General features: G+C 32.1%; 1 protein-coding gene across 9 annotated transcripts in view; it reads left to right on the top strand.

The window, feature by feature from the left end:
- Pcdh9 (protocadherin 9) overlaps nucleotides 1–18,919 on the top strand; it is an 848,769-nt gene that overhangs the window by 304,687 nt on the left and 525,163 nt on the right. For 4 of the 9 annotated variants that reach the window (XM_021728993.3, XM_040281424.2, XM_078015813.1 and 1 more), the window contains exon 3: nucleotides 15,420–15,521. The exons of 3 other annotated variants lie outside the window; for them this stretch is intronic. In XM_021728993.3, the coding sequence (XP_021584668.2) occupies nucleotides 15,420–15,521 (102 nt within the window). The remainder of the gene's footprint in view (nucleotides 1–15,419; nucleotides 15,522–18,919) is intronic. 2 more of the 9 variants (XM_040281422.2, XM_040281426.2) reach the window with 1 other exon arrangement.

An 18,919-nucleotide genomic window follows, 5' to 3' on the forward strand; every position in this document is an offset into this window, starting at 1 on the left:
AAGAAAAAGCAGGTACTGACTTCATTTTTTAAGAAAAACTTCATTTGCAAGTAGTTTCAGTTTAATGAGCAGCAGAAAATGAGGTTTTGTTATCTTTCATGTGCACTTTCCACAGCTTGTTTAAAAGTTTGTAAATATTTGCTGAATGTGCCCTTTGTTAGGTGTATATATATCTATATGGGTATGAGTTTTCCTTCCCTAGGCAAGCTTCCCTGGTTGTGTTTAGCTATTTATTTTAATAAGACTGTGAACAAATTTCTACACTTCTCCATGCTTTAGAGAACTCACCAGGGAATAAGAATGGAAAGAATACTCTGTATTTTGAGAAGATATGTACAACATCAATTAGCTTAAGAGCACCAAATGGGAGTTGGTAAAATTTATTCAGAACTTACAATCAACCATTAATACAAAAGAGCCTAAGTTATAGCCATAAATTACATACACAGTTGCCATATGTAGACCTATGCACTTGACTATATTCAAATGCACATTTTTCAGAGTGGTTTTAAAAGGTTCCTTAGACTCTCTGTTTTAGTGGATTTATGGAATATCTTATTGGTCCTTTGGACCTCCCAATATTTGAACATGAGACATCTTGGCTTGGATTGAGGAAAGGTGTGCTTTGTGAGTACATTTGAATATTGAGTTCAGCAGATGGTTTCTTAAGATTTGGTTAGAAGTCCCTTCCAGGGGCAATTTTTCCACCTATTAAGCTGAATGGCCATCTGGACTGAATGTCCTACAGACTCTAAACCTGATCTATTGATAGGTCTTTGTTATTAGCCTCTTGCATGGCAGATAGAAGGACTCATAAACTTTGTAAATGTGTAATTTAATGTATGGGATTGAGAATAGGTCTGAATTTGTCTTTGCTTCAATTATTTTAAAAAGAATTAAGATAATTTTTTACCATATGTCATCTAAGTAAAATAAAATACATCATTCATTGATCATTAAATATTTCATCCCAAATCAGTTAGTCTCTGCTCTTTAATTTTCCCATCAATAATAGAGGTTAAGAAAGAAGTCTCTAACATCCTGTTCTCATTTAATATTCCATGACTCTACCAAATGTTGAAGTCACTTGAAGAGAAAGAAATTGCTACAAATCCTTGCTTGCAAGCACAATTTTCAAGCCCAGACTCCCAGAACAGAGTTTCAGTGCCACAGATGGGAGAAAAAGAGAGATCTAATAGGACTTAAAAAGAGCTGGGGCTGAAAGAAAGGCAAAGAGGGACTCAGAGCTACTGAGCTCAGTGTCAGGAGTCTGAATCATATTTATTCTGATTTCCTGTTTCTTTTCATGTTGAGTCTCAAAAGAAGCCAGCTTTCTTACTCAGTTAGCTCCTTCTACTTGCCTACATGCACACAAACATCCCACAAGCTCTGAGCCTCCATAATCTAGAGAATGTCATATTTTGTTTTCTAACATGTCCCACAGTGGTTAGAGTGATTGCAGAACATTTTGGATTACAGAGTTAATTTAAACAATACCTGTCATAGAGATAAGAAACCAACACAAATTAGTGTTGATGATTTCATTCTCTGTGTATCTTAGGTCTCTTGGCAATCAAATGGTAGGGGAAAGATTCCATGTGAGTAGTCTGGCAGAATCTTTTTTTCTTTTCTTTCTTTCTTTCTTTTCTTTCTTTTCTTTCTTTTCTTTCTTTTCTTTCTTTTCTTTCTTTTCTTTCTTTTCTTTCTTTTCTTTCTTTTCTTTCTTTTCTTTCTTTTCTTTCTTTTTTGATTAAAGAGGAGAGATAAAGTTCACTCCACTCCACCTTGTTACATTCTAATCATTTAAGGCTGAGGAAAAACTATTTAAAGTTGTTTTATAAAGAGCTTGAAATTTATTAAAGAATGAAATTGTTTTATCAAGAGTTTGAAATTGTGAAAGAATGTCAATGCAAGATCACAAAGGAATGTGTTTCAATGATAATGAATTTTAAGTTGAGATAATATATAAGTTTTCCTAGAATTATTTTCCTGGAATTATATGTTATTTTAATTTGAAGTGGATTTCTATCAATATTAACAATATTTAAAGAAATATTTTACAAAATCTCCTCTTTATATATTGTTTAATCATATTGAACTATTGCTCCTTTCTCCATGTCATATATTCTATCATAAGCTTAAATATGAAACCTCAATCAGCTACAGTGAATATATTTATTTTAATACCACTGTAAGATTAAAAATATGCTATTCTACAACAAACAGTTATCATTCTATATTGAAGAATGCTATATAGGGGTAAAACACCCCTATAAATATTACACAATTGAATCCTACTATTTTCAAGTTCTATTATTTCTCCCCTTCAATTTTAAATTTTTAAGAACATCTACATATGCTGCTGAATATATTTGGGGGATATAGAGAGTTGATTAAAATGACCACCTTTCGAATACTGAAAACTCCTTAAGATAATTATCATTTCTAATGTTTTTTTTTTTTTTTTAGAGAGAGAGAGAGAGAGAGAATTTTTTAATATTTTTTAGTTTTCGGCGAGCACAACATCTTTGTTTGTATGTGGCGCTGAGGATTGATCCCGGGCCGCATGCATGCCAGGCGAGCGCTCTACCACTTGAGCCAAATCCCCAGCCCCAATTTTTTTCTTAACCAACTTATTAAGTACTTGGACAAATGAATGAATTTATTTGGGAGACTCCTCATACAAATAATAGCATTTTATGTGTTTCCTGAGTAGAATTTTGAATCATATAGTTTATCATACATTTTTATACAGTTGTGCTTTATATTTGTTAATATACATTTTCCAAGTAGATTTCTCTGTCCTTGTTTCCGTAGTCCATTTCTGGTTCACTTTCATACTTATCTTCTCCAGGGGAACAATTCCCTGAGGACAAATGAGAGACATGTTCAGGACTCTAAGTCATCTAAGTGCTAAGATTCTATCACCTGAAGATTAAAAGATGAATAGTAAAGTGGTTTTGCTGCAGTTATATTAGTTTGGAGCTTGGAGACAAACTAATTCAAAAGACGGACTCTATTAGCAGATATTTCTTTGTTTGTATAATTATATTCCCTCAGGGTTTCTTTGCCCAATTCCATAAGAAGAAACATTTCTAAGATCTTGAAAGTGAGCATGTTTCTCAGTTTTGTTCCTTAAAATATACAGAACTTTAACTTTAAAAATAGACGTTAGAAACACTCTAGCCTTTTGAACAGGCACAGCTAGATAAATTCTAAAATTATAGAAGACTTTCTATTCAATGTCACTGTAATTAGTTTATTTAATTTGGCTCTATTTATCTTTAAATATTTCAAAAGATATTTGAAGTACTAATTCATATCTGCAAATAAAGTGGATGTATAGTCAATAAATGGAGTTATAATCAATAGGTAACAGTCCTTTAATTGTGATCTTTTTCTCTTTCTGAATAAAAAAATGGGATATAATCTTGAAAAATAATTTAATGTTTGCTTTTCGTAAGTTGTCTTAATAATGTTCACATATGGAATATGTTACCAGGTAATATAGTTCTGTGAATTAACATTTTTAATCATTTTAAATAAAATAAAGAACTTAAAAAAATAAATATTCTAAGATAAAAAATATATGTAATATAAATATATATAAATGGATCCTTGGAAGGTGGTGCATGCCTATAATCCTAGATACTCTGAAGGCTGAGGCAGGAGGATCCCAAGTTCAAAGCCACCCTCAGCAACGTAGGTTCTCACTAAGTTCTTTAGAGCCTTACTAACTCAAAATTACAAAATTAAAAAGGGCTGGGGAAGTGATTCAGTGTTTATGTGCCTCTGGGTTAAATCCCTAATGGCCTGCCCCCCACCCCCTAGTTGTAGATGGAAAAATGAAAGCTAAGTTTTAATAGAGTAATACACATTTTGAAATATCACTGCAATGAGCAAATGGTTTTAATAGAAGTAGTGGTTTCTTGCATTCCCTTTTTTTCAAATATGTGCACCCTTTTATGAAGTTCTAAAGTTAGAGACTATTAAAAAAACCAAAAAGTCTACCATAGGTTTTAGGATGATACATGAAATAATGTATTACATATGGACTACATGTTTTAGTCAGCTTTTTCAGTAATGTGACCAAAAGACCTGACAAGAACAATTAGAGGAGAAAAAGTTTATTTTGTGACTCATAGTTTCATAGGTCTCAGTTCATAGATGGCTGAGAGCATTGTTCTGGGCCTGAGGTGAGGCAGAACATCAGGGTAGAAGGATGTGGCAGAGGAAAGCCACTCAAGACATGACACCAGGAAGCAGAAAGGGAGCTCCACTCAACAAGGACAAGCCACTATGACCATTCTCCTGTAGCCACCCTACCTACCTACAATAACCATCCAGTTAATCCTTTTCAGGGGATTAATGCACTGATTAGGTTAAGGCTATTATAACTTATTCATTTCACCTCTAAACTTTCTCTTGCATCTTACATCAAAACCACAACACCGGTTTGAGACTTGGAGAAGTGAAGTAAATTCTCTAATCTAAGTTTATTTTACAGATAAGGACACTGAGGATGTCAGCTGGTAGTACAGCTGAGGTTCTAGTCTAATTCCCCCTGAATGCCATTTGGTACTTTCCAGAATTAGGACATCACTTTTACAATCAGTAATGAGAAAGTTGTTCATTTTTACTCAGATGAAGATATGGTACAATTTGCATATGTGAGATCAAAATATGAAATATTAAACTTAGAAACATACATTTTGAAATAGTCTATTCAAAGAATAGTTTCTCTGGACTGAACCAGGGGCATTTTACTACTGAGCTACATCTCCAGCCCTTTTTCAAAAAAATTTTTTGAGACAGGGCCTTGCTAAATTGCTCAGGCTGGGCTTGACTTTGCTGGCCTCCTGCTTCAGCCTCCTGAGTTGCAGGAATTACAGGTATCCTGGTTGTTTAGTTTTTAGTGTGCAATTAAAACAACAAAGCATACTGTGCTCCCACCCCTACACCACAGTACTATTACATATACTGGTTCAAGCTTCAGAAGATGGGTCAGTTTTAGAAATTTTTCCAGGAAGAGAAGAATATTAAGCCATTGAATTTATTTAAGAATCTGCCTTGAAAAGGCAGTATTCAAGTAACTGGCACAGCCTTGAATTCTGAATTTACTTGAAAGCACTCTAGATTTGAATCTCTGAATTTGTTAGTTGATGCCTTTGGCAGAAAGTTGACTTACAGACTTGTTTCCAACAACTGGCATGCAGATAGCCAAGTTTAATATTATTTTAAAAGCTTATTTTTTAATGTATTTTTCATATTATGAAGACAAGCTCAATTTAGATACTTAAATTTTTCTCTTTACCAGAGAAACTTGAAAGTACAATTGTAATTCTCAGAATATTTTTTTCAGAAATATTTTACCTCAAAATGCAGGGTACATTTATGCTAGATATAAACTACATTAACTTACTGCAATATATGGTTATTTATATCACATGGATAAATTTATAAATGCATATTTATATAGCATACAATTTTTCATGTTTATATTTTGTAAGCTAAAATATTTCATAAAATAAAGTACTCAATTAATGAAGTCAATTCTGCAGAATAAATATTCCCTTAATACAAATACAAGCACATATTTATAAGCATGGTACATGTGTTCATGTGTGTGAACACACATATAAATGCAATTCACGGATAGCTGCTTCTTTATAGGACAATATTTACTGTATGGAGAGCCCATCATTATGTTTCTAGACTCCCTTTGGTTTTAGACTCAAGTATGCATCTTAATGCCATTCATGCTAGTTATAAACATGTTATAAAATTATAGTGCTGTTTTCTAATAAGTTAGTTTTAATACTATATTTTGCACTTTTTCAAAACTCTTGGAAATTTTAACCAATTAAAAATGCATTTACTTGTACCTTCTTAAGCATTACTTACCTAGAATAAAAATTAAATACCAGTAGAAATAGCAAAGGCAGTTGTTTATGTAGCATTTCATTAATTTTTTCGGTTTGAAAACATAACAGAAAGATTTACCCTCAGATTCCCAGCATACACTTCTAAAACAGGACTTCTTCCATTATGCTTGGACTTTTAAGGATGCTTTTAGTCAATCTAATTTTATTTGTGTGGAGGAAATTTAGATTTTAGGGGTTTTTTTGAGGTATAAATACAGTTTAGTGATAAATGTATAAAAGATCTAAGGTGCTTTATGAAAATAATTTTTTTTAAAATGAACTTAAATGATCTGCAAAATATTGTTTTGGATATAATCTTAATTAATTTGGCACTGAAAAATGTGTCTCTAAGTGTGTGGAAAGTTCTGAAGTACCACATTGCCTGCTTCTATTTATTTAAAATGCAAAATTAATTTGCAATGTGCAACACCAAATTACATTAACAGTGCTCTGCTGCAGTATATAATGTATAATCTTTTTAGAATTTAAAAGCTTTCAATATATTATTGCTCTTGTGAAGTAGCTTTGCAGTAAGGTAATAAAACAAGAGTTGGGGGGACCAATGGAGAAACTGTAAAGCATAGATCATTAGTATTTGAAGTATACTTTCTGAGGAAATTTTATTTCAATGTATGCCCATAACAACTGGGTCAAAAAAAATTTCATAAAACTCTATATAACATCTATGAACAATTTAAAGAAAAGTGTGGCAATATTTACAGAGGCAGCTAAGATTTTGTGATCTACATAAAGGTGGTCTTACATTGTTCTTCCTTGGTGAATAATGACCTAAAAATGCATCTAGTTTATCTATATTGAGTTAGAGAGGTTGCAGTGAATGCTTATGAAGGATTTACAGTTCCATGTATTTATTTATTAAGCAAAATTGTACTCCCATTCCCATACCCAGCACCCCAGTACCTCTACCTTGAGTCTCTTTGGCACAGTTAACATTCCGTTCATAAAAATTTGCTCTATTGTACATTTAGAGGGACATGCTGAGTAACTTTGACACAGAATGCTCTTATTTATTCTTGATCAAATTTTCAAAAATTCTATAAAAATGCAAAACTCTTTATCCTTATTCCCCAATTTTATCAAATATGTGTGCAGAAATAGAGGCAAAATTCACCTAGTCCTTTCCTAATCTGAATGATTGTTTATGTTTGGAACATATCTATATTACCAGTTCTATCCCTGACTCCATTTATCTCTGTTTCTGCCCTTGTCAATAGTCCCTTAAGAAAAGCTTTGCCTATAAACACATAAAAAAGAAAAAGAACTCACATTCTCAGGGCACAGACAACACACAGATTTGCTAAAACTTTATACTAACCAAAATGTTTATGACAAAAGGTTGCTCTGAAATACCATTTAAGTAATAACACAGAGGGAGAAAGCTATTTCTTGGTTATGGTGCTTGGCACCTATACATTTTATAAAACTGTTAAAATTGCTTAAAAAATGTCAGCCCGGCTATGATAGAGACCATTAAATTTAGAATAGCATATAAAGGTGGGATTTCTAAACCAGAAAAAAAAAAAGTTTCATCAGGCATTGAGTTGACTGAATTTCTTCAGACTTTAATTTCACATTCTTAGATTTTTTTCCAAATCCTTTCTTATATTGGTTAAGATGTTTTCTGCATATGAAATTTTCCTGTATCTTAACAGTTTTGGAACACATGGCTTCCATTATTGTACTATAATGTTGTAAATCGAGGTAAATATCACATTAATGCTTTAAAAGTAGCCCAATTGCAACAACAAAGCACACCATACGATATTTATCTTTTTATCTGTTATCTTCACTTGATCATTGGGACTATAATTGAGGGAGCCAACTGGTCTATTTAATGGCCTGTGCCAAAATACTATATAAAATCAGCTTTTGTTTTCTCATAAATCCCACTTGCAATAGTCAACTTCTCACTGTTCATTGAGCAGTTGTGACTACCTCCATCTGGCTGATCTCTCTGCAAATCTGGATTAAAAATGGAAATGGCTTTTTGGAACAGGAAGGAAAGGAAGCATTTTTGAGAGAGAGGAGAGAAGAGGGGCTACCTCTAAGGCATCAGTAAGGAATAAAAAAAGGTGACCCTAGATTGAAAGGAGACCTGAAATGGGGAGTCTGAAAAAGATCAAGAGAATTTACATACAGAAAATGAGGAGGGTGAGGGTAGGTTCCTGATGGTATTGAAGCAGATTCCAGTCACCTTGCATAAGTGTAGAAATGGGGCTGCTGCCCCCGGCTGAAAAAAGAGTATCGATTTTGCAAAGTCGGCTCTTGGGGGAATGTGGTAGTTCCCAAAAGTGAATAGGACCTAATTTGTTTATATAGGCAGTGGATAAAATCAATATTTTCCCCTTACATTTTAGCATATTACTCTGGTGAAATTACTTCTTGCCATGAACTGCTAAGGGTGCCAGGTGGAGGGGCAAAGCATGATGACTGAACTGCTGCTTTGTTTAATGTTCCTACTGTGAAAACTTTCAAGTTGCAATATCACTGTGACCTGTCTCTGAAATATCATTTGTGATATAAAGTTTAGGTATTAGAAATGCTAATTTTCAAGTAGCTCATTTTGTGGGATCAAAAAAAAATAGAAAATGAAGAAGAAAAATGACGGACTGCAAATAAATCAAAACACAGAGAGAAGTCAAAACAAAATAGATGAATGTAGATTATCATACAATTTTGTAAAAATTTAGGTTTTTTTCTTCTTTTTTTGATTTTTGTAATTTTTTAAACATTGAGTGTATTTTAACATATGTACATGGAGTATAACTTATTCTAATTAGGTTCCCATTCTTGTGGTTGTACATGATGTGAAGTTACACTGGTCATGTATTCATATATGAACATAGGAAAGTTATGTTAGATTCATTATACTGTCTTTTCTATTCCTATCCCTCCCCTCTTCCCTTAATTCCTGTTTGTCTAATCTACTGAACTTCTGTTTTACCACCCCTTTTTGTGTGTTAACATCTACATAGCAAAGAAAACATTGAACCTTTGGTTTTCTGGGGATTCGCTTATTCTACTTTGCATGATAATCTCCAGATTCTTCCATTTACTGGCAAAAGTGAAAAAGTCATTCTTTTTTAAGGCTGAGTAATTTTCCATTGTGTATGTGTACCATATTTTCTTTATCCATTCATCTGTTGAAGAGCACCTAGGTTGGTTCCATAACTTAGCTATTGTGAATTGAGCTGCTATGGACATTAATGTGACTGTGTCACTGTAGTATGCTGTTTTTAGTCCTTTGGGTATATAACTAGGAGTGGGATATCTGGGTCACATGGTGATTCCATTCTATTTTCCTTAATATATTTATAAAGTATACTACTAATACTGCAGGCTTTGTGTTATGTGCTGGTAACAAACTCAAGAGGAGGAGCACATCTCCTCTTGAAGTGAAAGAAGACAAAATTACTTTTACAGGGCGTTAGAGAAAGAACTGAAAGCTCTCGTACCACAGCAGAAGGAAGCATCAGTATGCTCTTAACCTGGCTTTACAAAAATATTTCCTACCAAAAAAGGAGAGGATGGATTGTGAGTCAAATCAGAGGGGACCTACCAAGCATATAGTTGTTCATTTCTGATGGTGCATGCGTTAAGATATAAGAGTCATTGAGCTCTTTCAAAACCATTGTCAATAATCTTGTGAGAGGGATGGCACAGATTTTTAACAAAACCACAGTAATTCTTTTTGTATGAGTTTATTCATTGTCAAGTGTTTGAAAAGGTCAGAAAGAGTAAAAAAAAGTAAGGAAAACACCTATGTTCACAAATCCGAAAATCAAAACGTGCTAACATTTTATGATAGTTGTCTTAAATTAAAAAAATAAAGATGAGAGACAAAACAATTTTTAAAAATAAATGAGCTCTGTGTATACTACATGTACAGCTGGCTTCCCCTTCCTATCTGCTCGTGGTCTGCCTTTTGCTTACTTCATATAAGCAATCTCTACCTTAAAATTGACAAGTATTTCAGCCATCTGTATTACTATGATTTGATAAGGTATTTGTATAACATTTGGTTTCAACATTCATCATACTGTGTTTTCATTTTAAATCAAAGCATGTGTTGCCCAAGCTGAATACATATGTGTTTAATGAAGTCCTTATAATAAGCACATTCACTTTGTTTTCTAATCATGATGAAAGATAGCAGAAAAATTATCCTAAAGCAAAGGATATAAAGAAACTATTAGGTAGAAGGCTGTGGATACAGGCTCCAGGTCCTGATGTGAGACAGATTAGGTTCCAGGAAATTGAATGATTAGAACAATTTTTCAGAAATAATAACTTACTATGCATAATTTGAGTATAAATTTATTCTGTTTCTTGGAGCACTTATAAAAGTATGTGTTGTGATATAACATTTTTTAGGACAGGTGCATAGAGGTCTTTCTTTGTCTACTTATGCATTAGAAATTGTTCACGTGTGTTTGAGAAGGAATTTTGCAGCCAGGAACTGTTCTGTGTGTGCATGACTGTCATACTTACTAACACCATTGGGGCAAAAAAAAACCTTCTAAAGAAGTGGTCAGGCCTCATATTTTCGAGTCCTTTAATTTTTAATAACTACATAAACATCTAAGTAATTTCCACATGATTCCAGAAAGAACATGTGAAAAAGAAGGAACTTTTAGTGGGTGGTATCCTAGAAAGCTAGGATAAAAATGCATCCAAATGAGAGGAGTGGCCAGTATTTTAAGTTAGGTGAGAACTGAGAATTGACCTCTGAATTATGAACATGAAAATCCTTGTTGTTCATGGGTAGACCAATTTCAGTGGGATAGAGGTGGTGAAACATCTGATACAAGTGAATCTCTCTAAATGGATGGAGAGAAATTGGAGACACTAAGTGTAGGAAATTCTTCAATATAGATTCTTTTCGGCAAATGTGAATTTTTCCTTCAGAATTTTTGTATCAAAACTCTTAAGAATGTTTTATAGTTCTTCATGAAAGAAATCCTTATTTCAGTGGGAGTTTTTTTAACAAATAGAATTGTTATTTAATGAAACCTATAGCACAAAATATGAAGCTACTACTTCTATAATGATCCTAAGAATTTTATAACAGTGCCATTGATTTTTAGCAAACAACCTTGAGTTTTTAAGGAGGTAGGAGGAGTTGTGGAATAATAGTGCATATTGCTGCTCCCCAAGAGATGGGTGAAAAATGTAAAGAACCACCTTTTTTAGCAAAGAAAATAGCTGTGTCTTATTTATGATTATGTGATTTTCATAAGCCTTTTGTTGCTTTGCTACTGTTGACTTTTTTCCTCTTGATATTGTAGCTATGAGTTGCTTTCTTAGGAATTTGCATCAAAAATAAAAGAGCTACAGTACCTGTTTATGTGGCAAGTTTGAGTGGGTATTTCTGTGGGTAGTGAACAACAATTTTCACAAGGAGTTCAATAGGTGTTGTGGAAAAGCAAGATTTATCCATATATTAAAATACAGGCTATCAATCACAGGTAAAGGAAAGCATCAAATGGGTTTTAAATTATAAAACAAATGTAGTTTCAATAATTTCCATTTAATATGATTGTTGTTATTGAGCTGCAGAACTCTCAAGTTTGATTTCCATATTATCCTAGCAATATTAAATCTGATTTAGCAGATCCATTTTAAGCATAGTTCATTTTATAGTCATTCATTTTTAATTTGGCAAACAGTAAACATTTTTGGTGGAAAAAATCTTGAAATTTTTAAAATAAATCTGTTTTAGATAGCAACTCTTCCTGAGGTAGAAACTTGTTTTGAAGGATTCATTGTGATTAAATTGTTTTTTTCCTTAAGAATTTTTTCCTTAATGTTTTGGCTAGTTATAATATGTGGTCTCAAAATATTATTTTCAGTGATACTTTAATTGTTTTGCTCTGGTTTATAGCTTTGTACTTCCTAGAAGCAATTTATATCATAACTCTCAAATATTCTAAAAAGTGATGAAGTAACAGTGGGTTAAAATTTTTCTTTGAAAATTTAGCATTCACTATTCTGCAAGTAGAGGATGCACCAAAATTAGACACAGGAGAGGTTTGGCAGAATTTTGCTGAGGTGGGAGAACTTTCCTCAATGTCACAGTCCTATTGCAAATACATTCATTTTGCTCATGTTTCATGTTTCTTTGGGGTATGGTTGGAAGCAAAGAAATAATGGCACCCTCACTGGGTAGTCACCCCTTATATGAAGTCCAATTCTATAATGTCTCATTGGTTCTATGTTGATTTTAATGCACTAATGACTTCTGTCTATGCTTAAATCCATCTTCACATGCTCTGTGGTTGAACTACTATGAAACTTCTCATGGCTCTTGATAATTCATTTTTCTAGCCTTTGTATATGTAGGTCCTTGTGTCTTGAATGCATGCTAACCATTCTCTTCTGATCAGCTGATCTTTCAAGACTCTAACCATGTTTCAAATCTAATAATTTATTTATTTCTTCTTCCTTGCAATCTGTTTCCATGTATGGTTTCACTGCTAAGGTGAAACTATTATGGATATTAAATGCCATATCTTGATGAGCTAGTAAAATCCTAATATGGTATGCAATTAGCAAATTATTCAATATCAGCCAAAGAGCAAATGACCAGAATAAATGAGTGAATGTGCAAATAGATGAACCCATTGAGGGAGATGTTAGCAGAGCAGGAACGACCCAAGTCTTGTCACTTAGAAGTGCTTTTACTGGGCAAATTCTTGCTTAAATGGCAATGAATATTTCTTAATCTATTCCCCATCTGTTAAAGGATTCCTACTTATCTGCAGAGAATTCTATGTTTAACATATTGTTTCTTTCATGTGAAGGTATAAAGTATTATGCAGGTAAAAGTTGTTTTTAGGTTCAAAGACATTATGATATATCCATGAAAAAAAACCCCAAAATATGACAAGTTAAAGAAAGAACTAACACTGAGGAGAAAGATATCAGATTGAAAAAAGAGTGAGTCCAAGATTCAAAATAGTGTCCTGAGGAGGAGCAAAGTTTTAATCTTAACCCAGGGATTAACTCTGGCTGCACATTAGAAGTACCTGAGTATTTAAAAAATACTTATGCCTGTGCTCTAATTTAAGAAGTGTGAGGCAGGGCTCAGTCATTGACATTTTTAAGATGCTCCCCAGGTGATAGAACAGTTGTGTGAACAACTGCTGGGACACAGGAATTTAGAAAATGTTTCTTAGAAGAAAAATTGCATAATAAATGAGATATTTAAAAAAATCAATCAGCATGAATACCTATGAGGAGAGGCCAGGACAGAATTTGAGTAATAAAAATATCCAGAATCATTAAAGATAAAAATAACTGTTTTAAAGGCGTACCCCCACTTTTCTGCTATGGAGAAGGGAGCCAAAAAAGGTCCTCATAGGTAACAATGAAGTTGTCCAGACAAATTTAGGAGCATGGAAGAGATCAAAACCAACAATTATACAAACTATGTATAAATGTTATCCAGGTTGCAAGCAAAAATGTGCTTACATTCACTGAATTACCTGCATAGAGTTACTAGAGGAGGCCAGTTTGAACAGGATTGAAATCAAGTTGTTTGTAAGGAGACAGTCATAAAAAGTATTTTTCATGATTAAAAGTTTATAATATGGCTGTTTGAAGTTTAAGAGTTGAATTGTGCCTTTCTAGATGTGCATAGCTCTTTCTCTTAAACAAAAATAAATAAAACAGTTGATATCCAGTGTTTAAAAGTATATTTAAATGTTTACTATAATGGTCCTGAAGTGAAAGTACAGTGAATTAAATAAACTAAATTCTAAAAGTAATTTGCGTTTAAAAATATTTTTTAAAAAATTTACGTAGACAGCAGAATACATTGCAATTCTTATTATGTATATAGAGCATAATTCATATCTCTGGTTGTGTACAAAGTATATTCACACCAATTCTCGTATTCAAACATGTACTTTGGATAATAATGACCATCACATTCCACCATCATTTCTAATTCCATGCCCCTTCCATTCCCCTCCAACCTCTAAAAATATTTCTAACAGTAAATTCCTGAAGGATTTTTCATTGAGATGAGTAAAGTAACATTTTATTAATTAAGAGAAAATATGACATACTAGTTTGAAAAAAAAATAGTTTGTTTCCTCTTAATATAAAAATATGTGCGTGCATGTATTGTATCTTATGGAAGAAGAAAGGATATATGTCAATGATGCACCTCTTCTGGAGGAACCACAATCTTTTTATTAAAGTAGAAAACTTAGATATTACAAAGTTATGCCACACAAATGACCAAGAAGCAATACTTTTAAATATGTATTGCCTTCTTGGGCAAGATGGTACATACCTATAATCTCAGTAGCTCAGGAGGCTTTGGCAGGAAGATCCCAAGTTCTAAGCCAGCCTCAGCAATTTAGGGAGGCCCTAAGCAATTTACCAAGCCCCTATCTCAAAATAAAAAAAATAAAATAAAATAAAATAAATTAAAAAGGGCTGGAGATGTGGCTAAGGGTTTGAGTACCCCTGATACTCCCCCCAGTCACCAAAAACAATATATTGCCTTGACACTCTGAAGAGATTTAAGAAAGAAGGAAACAAAGAATTTAGAAATTTGTTTTATTTTCATATAAGCTCTTGTAAGAAATATGGAAAGCACCAATTTTAACATTTTTACAGAGAAAGGCCAAGCATAATTTAATATCTTAGACTTTATAATTCACATCCACTTCCAAGTGAATTATTTTAGTTAACTTGTTTTTTAAAAATACATTATATTTAGAACAGGAAAAGTGAACTAATATTTTAAGATACTAAACTTTATCAGTTTTATCTTTTTCACATATACCATTTATAAAGGCCTTTGTGTGCTATAGAAGGAAATAAGGAATAGTTGGCAAAAAAAAAAAAAAAAAAGAATACGAACATGGCCTTGTGGGAAAAAATAATATTATGCTCTCATATTACTGTCGGTAAGTGGAATAATTTTGATATCTATTTTAGAAGTGAATATGTATATAATATCAATCAAGCTCTTAGGTCCACAGAGAGTAGCACCCTGTAATTACCTACTGAAGTCATACATTTCATAAATAAATACTGTTTTAAGGGCTGAGGTTGTGGCTTAGTGTTAAAGCACTTACCCAGCATATGTGAGGCACTGGGGTCTTTTCTCAACAATGAAAATAAATAAATGAATACAATATAGGTCCATCAACATCTAAAAAAAAAAAAAGTCTTTAAAAATAATAAATAAATAAATAGATAAATACTGCTTTAAAAATACGAAACCATATATTCAATTTTGTAAAAACAGTTTGACAATTTGTTTATCTGGAGGATATTTTTTACCTTTTTATAAAAGCTTGCTAATAATGCATGTATCTACTGGTGTAGACACGTGTTAGCTCCAATGGCATTCCATTATTAGGCTCATAGCAAAAAGTCTTGTCTCTCAGTAGACATCAGTAGACACTCTAAACGTAGAGTGGTTTGTCACAATTATTTGGTAATCTCTTTCAGTGTAACTCACACAGCAAAAGTGACAATATTCCTGTCACTCCTCAGAATTGTCCCAGCTCTGCGGGTTTCCACATTCAGGAGAGTGAAGAAAGCCATTACGAGGTATGCTGTATCTCTATTGAGACCATCTTAGTACTGAGTGATTTGCATTTTCCTCATGATTTTAAATGCTCTATGTTAACTTTTATAGATATTTTCTTTGCTGATCTCTTTTATGATCATATTTTAATACTGGTGCTTACAGTAGTTTTAAGTAAATACTTTTAGAAAAAAAATCAATAGTAAACATTTTCTCTGGGTTAATGGTCCAACTACTAAATAGTTATTTTTGGCACTGAATAAAAAATGATGTTTTTCTAAACCTACTTTTGGAGAAAGTAATGGGTAGCTTTCTTTTGGACTTAGAAATTTCCTTTTTTTTTTTTAATTGAGCTAAAGCATATGCACATCTCTTTGTTTGGAGGAGTGATTTTGTTCATCCCTGTTTACTCAAGGTAGACAGAAGAGACAATGTTTTCTGGTGTAATTTAGTTAAATTGGCAGTTTAATTGATCTTTTCCTTTTTAAACTACTTTTCCTCAATTTGATATATTTCCATGTTTATTTCACCTTAAAAAAACTATTACTTTTTTTTTAAAAAAATGAATTCATCTACAATAAAGTGGAAAAATCATCCATGTTTTTTTTTCTTTTTCCATTATTTTAGGAGAGCAATTCAGTAATCAATAATTCCACCACAGCTGGATATAGAAATTTGTAATCTTTCATTCTATTTTGTTTTTAAACAGTGTTATAAAATACGTAATTTATCATCTATGCCATTTTTAAGTGTATTGTTCGATAGTTTTATGCATATTCACATTGGTGCACAATACAATGAGGTACTTACAAGAAATTATATCATATGGTTATCTATTCTAATAACAATTAATAAAATATATGTGCTGCTCCTCATAACATACTGAGGATCCAAAGATAGATAAATAGAATGTACATGTATGTTTGTGCTTATATTTGTATTCAATTTTCTCACTGAACATAGGTGATATATGTAGACTGATGCAACTAGCAAGATTTTTATCATTAACTTATCATTCTTAAACTATCACTTTTATTTTAGGTATGATAGTCATCATTTAGAGAGAAATGTTCACATCAGCTATTGAGATAGTTTTGTCCTAGACACTACTCTAAAAATTTTATATGAATTACTATAATTCTTCTAATTTATCACTAAATATAATAATTCTACAACTTATTGCCATCATGGAAAAATGTAAGCAGTTAAATCCTGATAAATGCTTATTTATGATTTCTTTAACATGCATCTTGCTTTGAGATGTTAGAAAAGGGAATATTATTTTATAATTATTGAAATATTGCTTATTTAACCCTGACAACAACCCTATTAGGTAGGTATAATTATTATTCTTATTTTGCAAATGGGAAAACTGAGACATAGAGGTTATGTAACTTACCAAAATTCAGACATTAGTTAGTGGGGTTGAAATATAATAACAATCACAAGTTCAAAAATTGCAAAGATAACTAATGTGATGCTGTCTTAACTATGAACAAACATATAAACTCTCACAGGTTATTGTCAGAAATTACATAATAATATTACTGAGGTACAACCTGAAGACAGGAGAAAGAATAGTTGACCTAGGTCAAAGTGATAACTATGGATAGTAATAGGATTTGATCTTGGATTTCTGATATTGGAGTGATATAATGATTCTCTTGTCAAACTGCATAAAAAGTGGTTTTCCAAGCAAGTGTCAAAGAAAATGGTTCATATTTGAAGTTCTCTCTTAAATCAGGATTCGAATAAAGTATAGAATTCAAACTAACTGTCAGGTTCAAGATTTCTCTTCCTGGCATACCTCTGTCATCTGATACCCAGAGTGCCAAAATGGTTAAAATAAAACCACAGAAAAGAAAAAGTATGTGTTATTTTGAGACCTAAGTGAATATCTACTTTACTAAACATCTTTGCTCTATAAATTTTATTTTCATTTCCTTCCTGCTATGTCTGGTTTCTTTACCATGATACAGCACAGAATAAAGACAGAGATTTTACTATCTATATTCCGCAATCTATATGAAAATATCTCATAGTTATTGGAATTTACACAAGGCTGCATTTCAGTATGAGTAGCTGTTCCCTGTCACTGTTTTTGATGCTTGAGCTAAGGAATTTTTACAAAATGGTTTGGTGTTCAGTGTATGAGTTTTTGAGATAAGACTTCCCTTGTAGAAATGAAATCCGAAAATCAATGTCAGATGGAAATCTTAGCTTTAAGAGTTAGGAAGATTGGAGGAAGGGTTTAAAATGAGTGTGAATTTTAGCTGCCAGACCTTGGAAAGGTGGCAGTTTTCATGGATGTGAAATTCATAGGTGCAGATGGTTGATTAAGATATCCTAGGATGGACCACTACTTTAAATCTCCCCAGCAAAATTGAGAAACCCATTTTGATAAGGAACATATTTCTGACATTTTATATAAATTTATAACATAAGTTTTTCTGGATTAATAAATTTATACAAGTTAAATTTCAATTGGTTTCATAAAAATATCATTTGTATCAAATATTATGAAGGAAATAATAGAATACAAATATGTCATATGGTGATTAAGAAGAGTGTGTGGGAAGAGAATGTAAATGAATAAAGCTATTTCTGTTACATATTACTATATGTATTAAATTTTACATTCATAACCTATTTCAAGACAATATTTTCCAAGGTAAATATAACCCCTTCCTGTTGGTTGGAGTCTAGGTCACCAACCAATGGCGCAGAGTAGAATGAAAATGATAATGTTATCTTTTCTCGTCAAACACAAAAAGAAAATTAAAACCAAACCATTCATTTCTTTAGTTTTACTTGCTTTTGTCTTATCTTTTGTTTTCTAAAAAATACACTACATATTGTTTTTGCTATATTATGAATATTATATACCTGCATTTGCTTGTTCTTGATGGACTATAATAGTCTGGTATAAATATTTTTTGATAAATAAATGTTAGTCTTTAGATAAGGTGTTGTAGGTGATTAAAAAATTAAAATAATCAATGAGTGAATCACTTCACAGCAATTACAATTTTTTGTGTCATGACATTTGAGAGTGTAAAGGTATTTACATTTGATAATTTATTTTACTAATAATTAACTAAATTAAGATAAACCAGTTTATTTTAGTTTTCTTCATAAAAACAAAACTTTCCTAAAATATATCATGAGTTAAAATATATACCCAAAGACACCCTCACACATTAAATCCCTATATTCTTGCATACATATTTTAGAAATAATTCATGACATATCAAAATAATTTTATTGTTGGTAACATACAGATTTGCCTTATAAATACAATGAATTGAGAAAAATGATGAATAATGTGCTACATCTCAGTCACTCACTGGGAAAGATTGCATGTATAACAACCAAGTAGAGAAAGCATGTTGGTTAACAGTTGGCTCACTAAGTAAGTACA

Source organism: Ictidomys tridecemlineatus, chromosome 6 (assembly GCF_052094955.1).
Source record: "Ictidomys tridecemlineatus isolate mIctTri1 chromosome 6, mIctTri1.hap1, whole genome shotgun sequence".
NCBI classification, from domain to species: Eukaryota; Metazoa; Chordata; class Mammalia; order Rodentia; family Sciuridae; genus Ictidomys; species Ictidomys tridecemlineatus.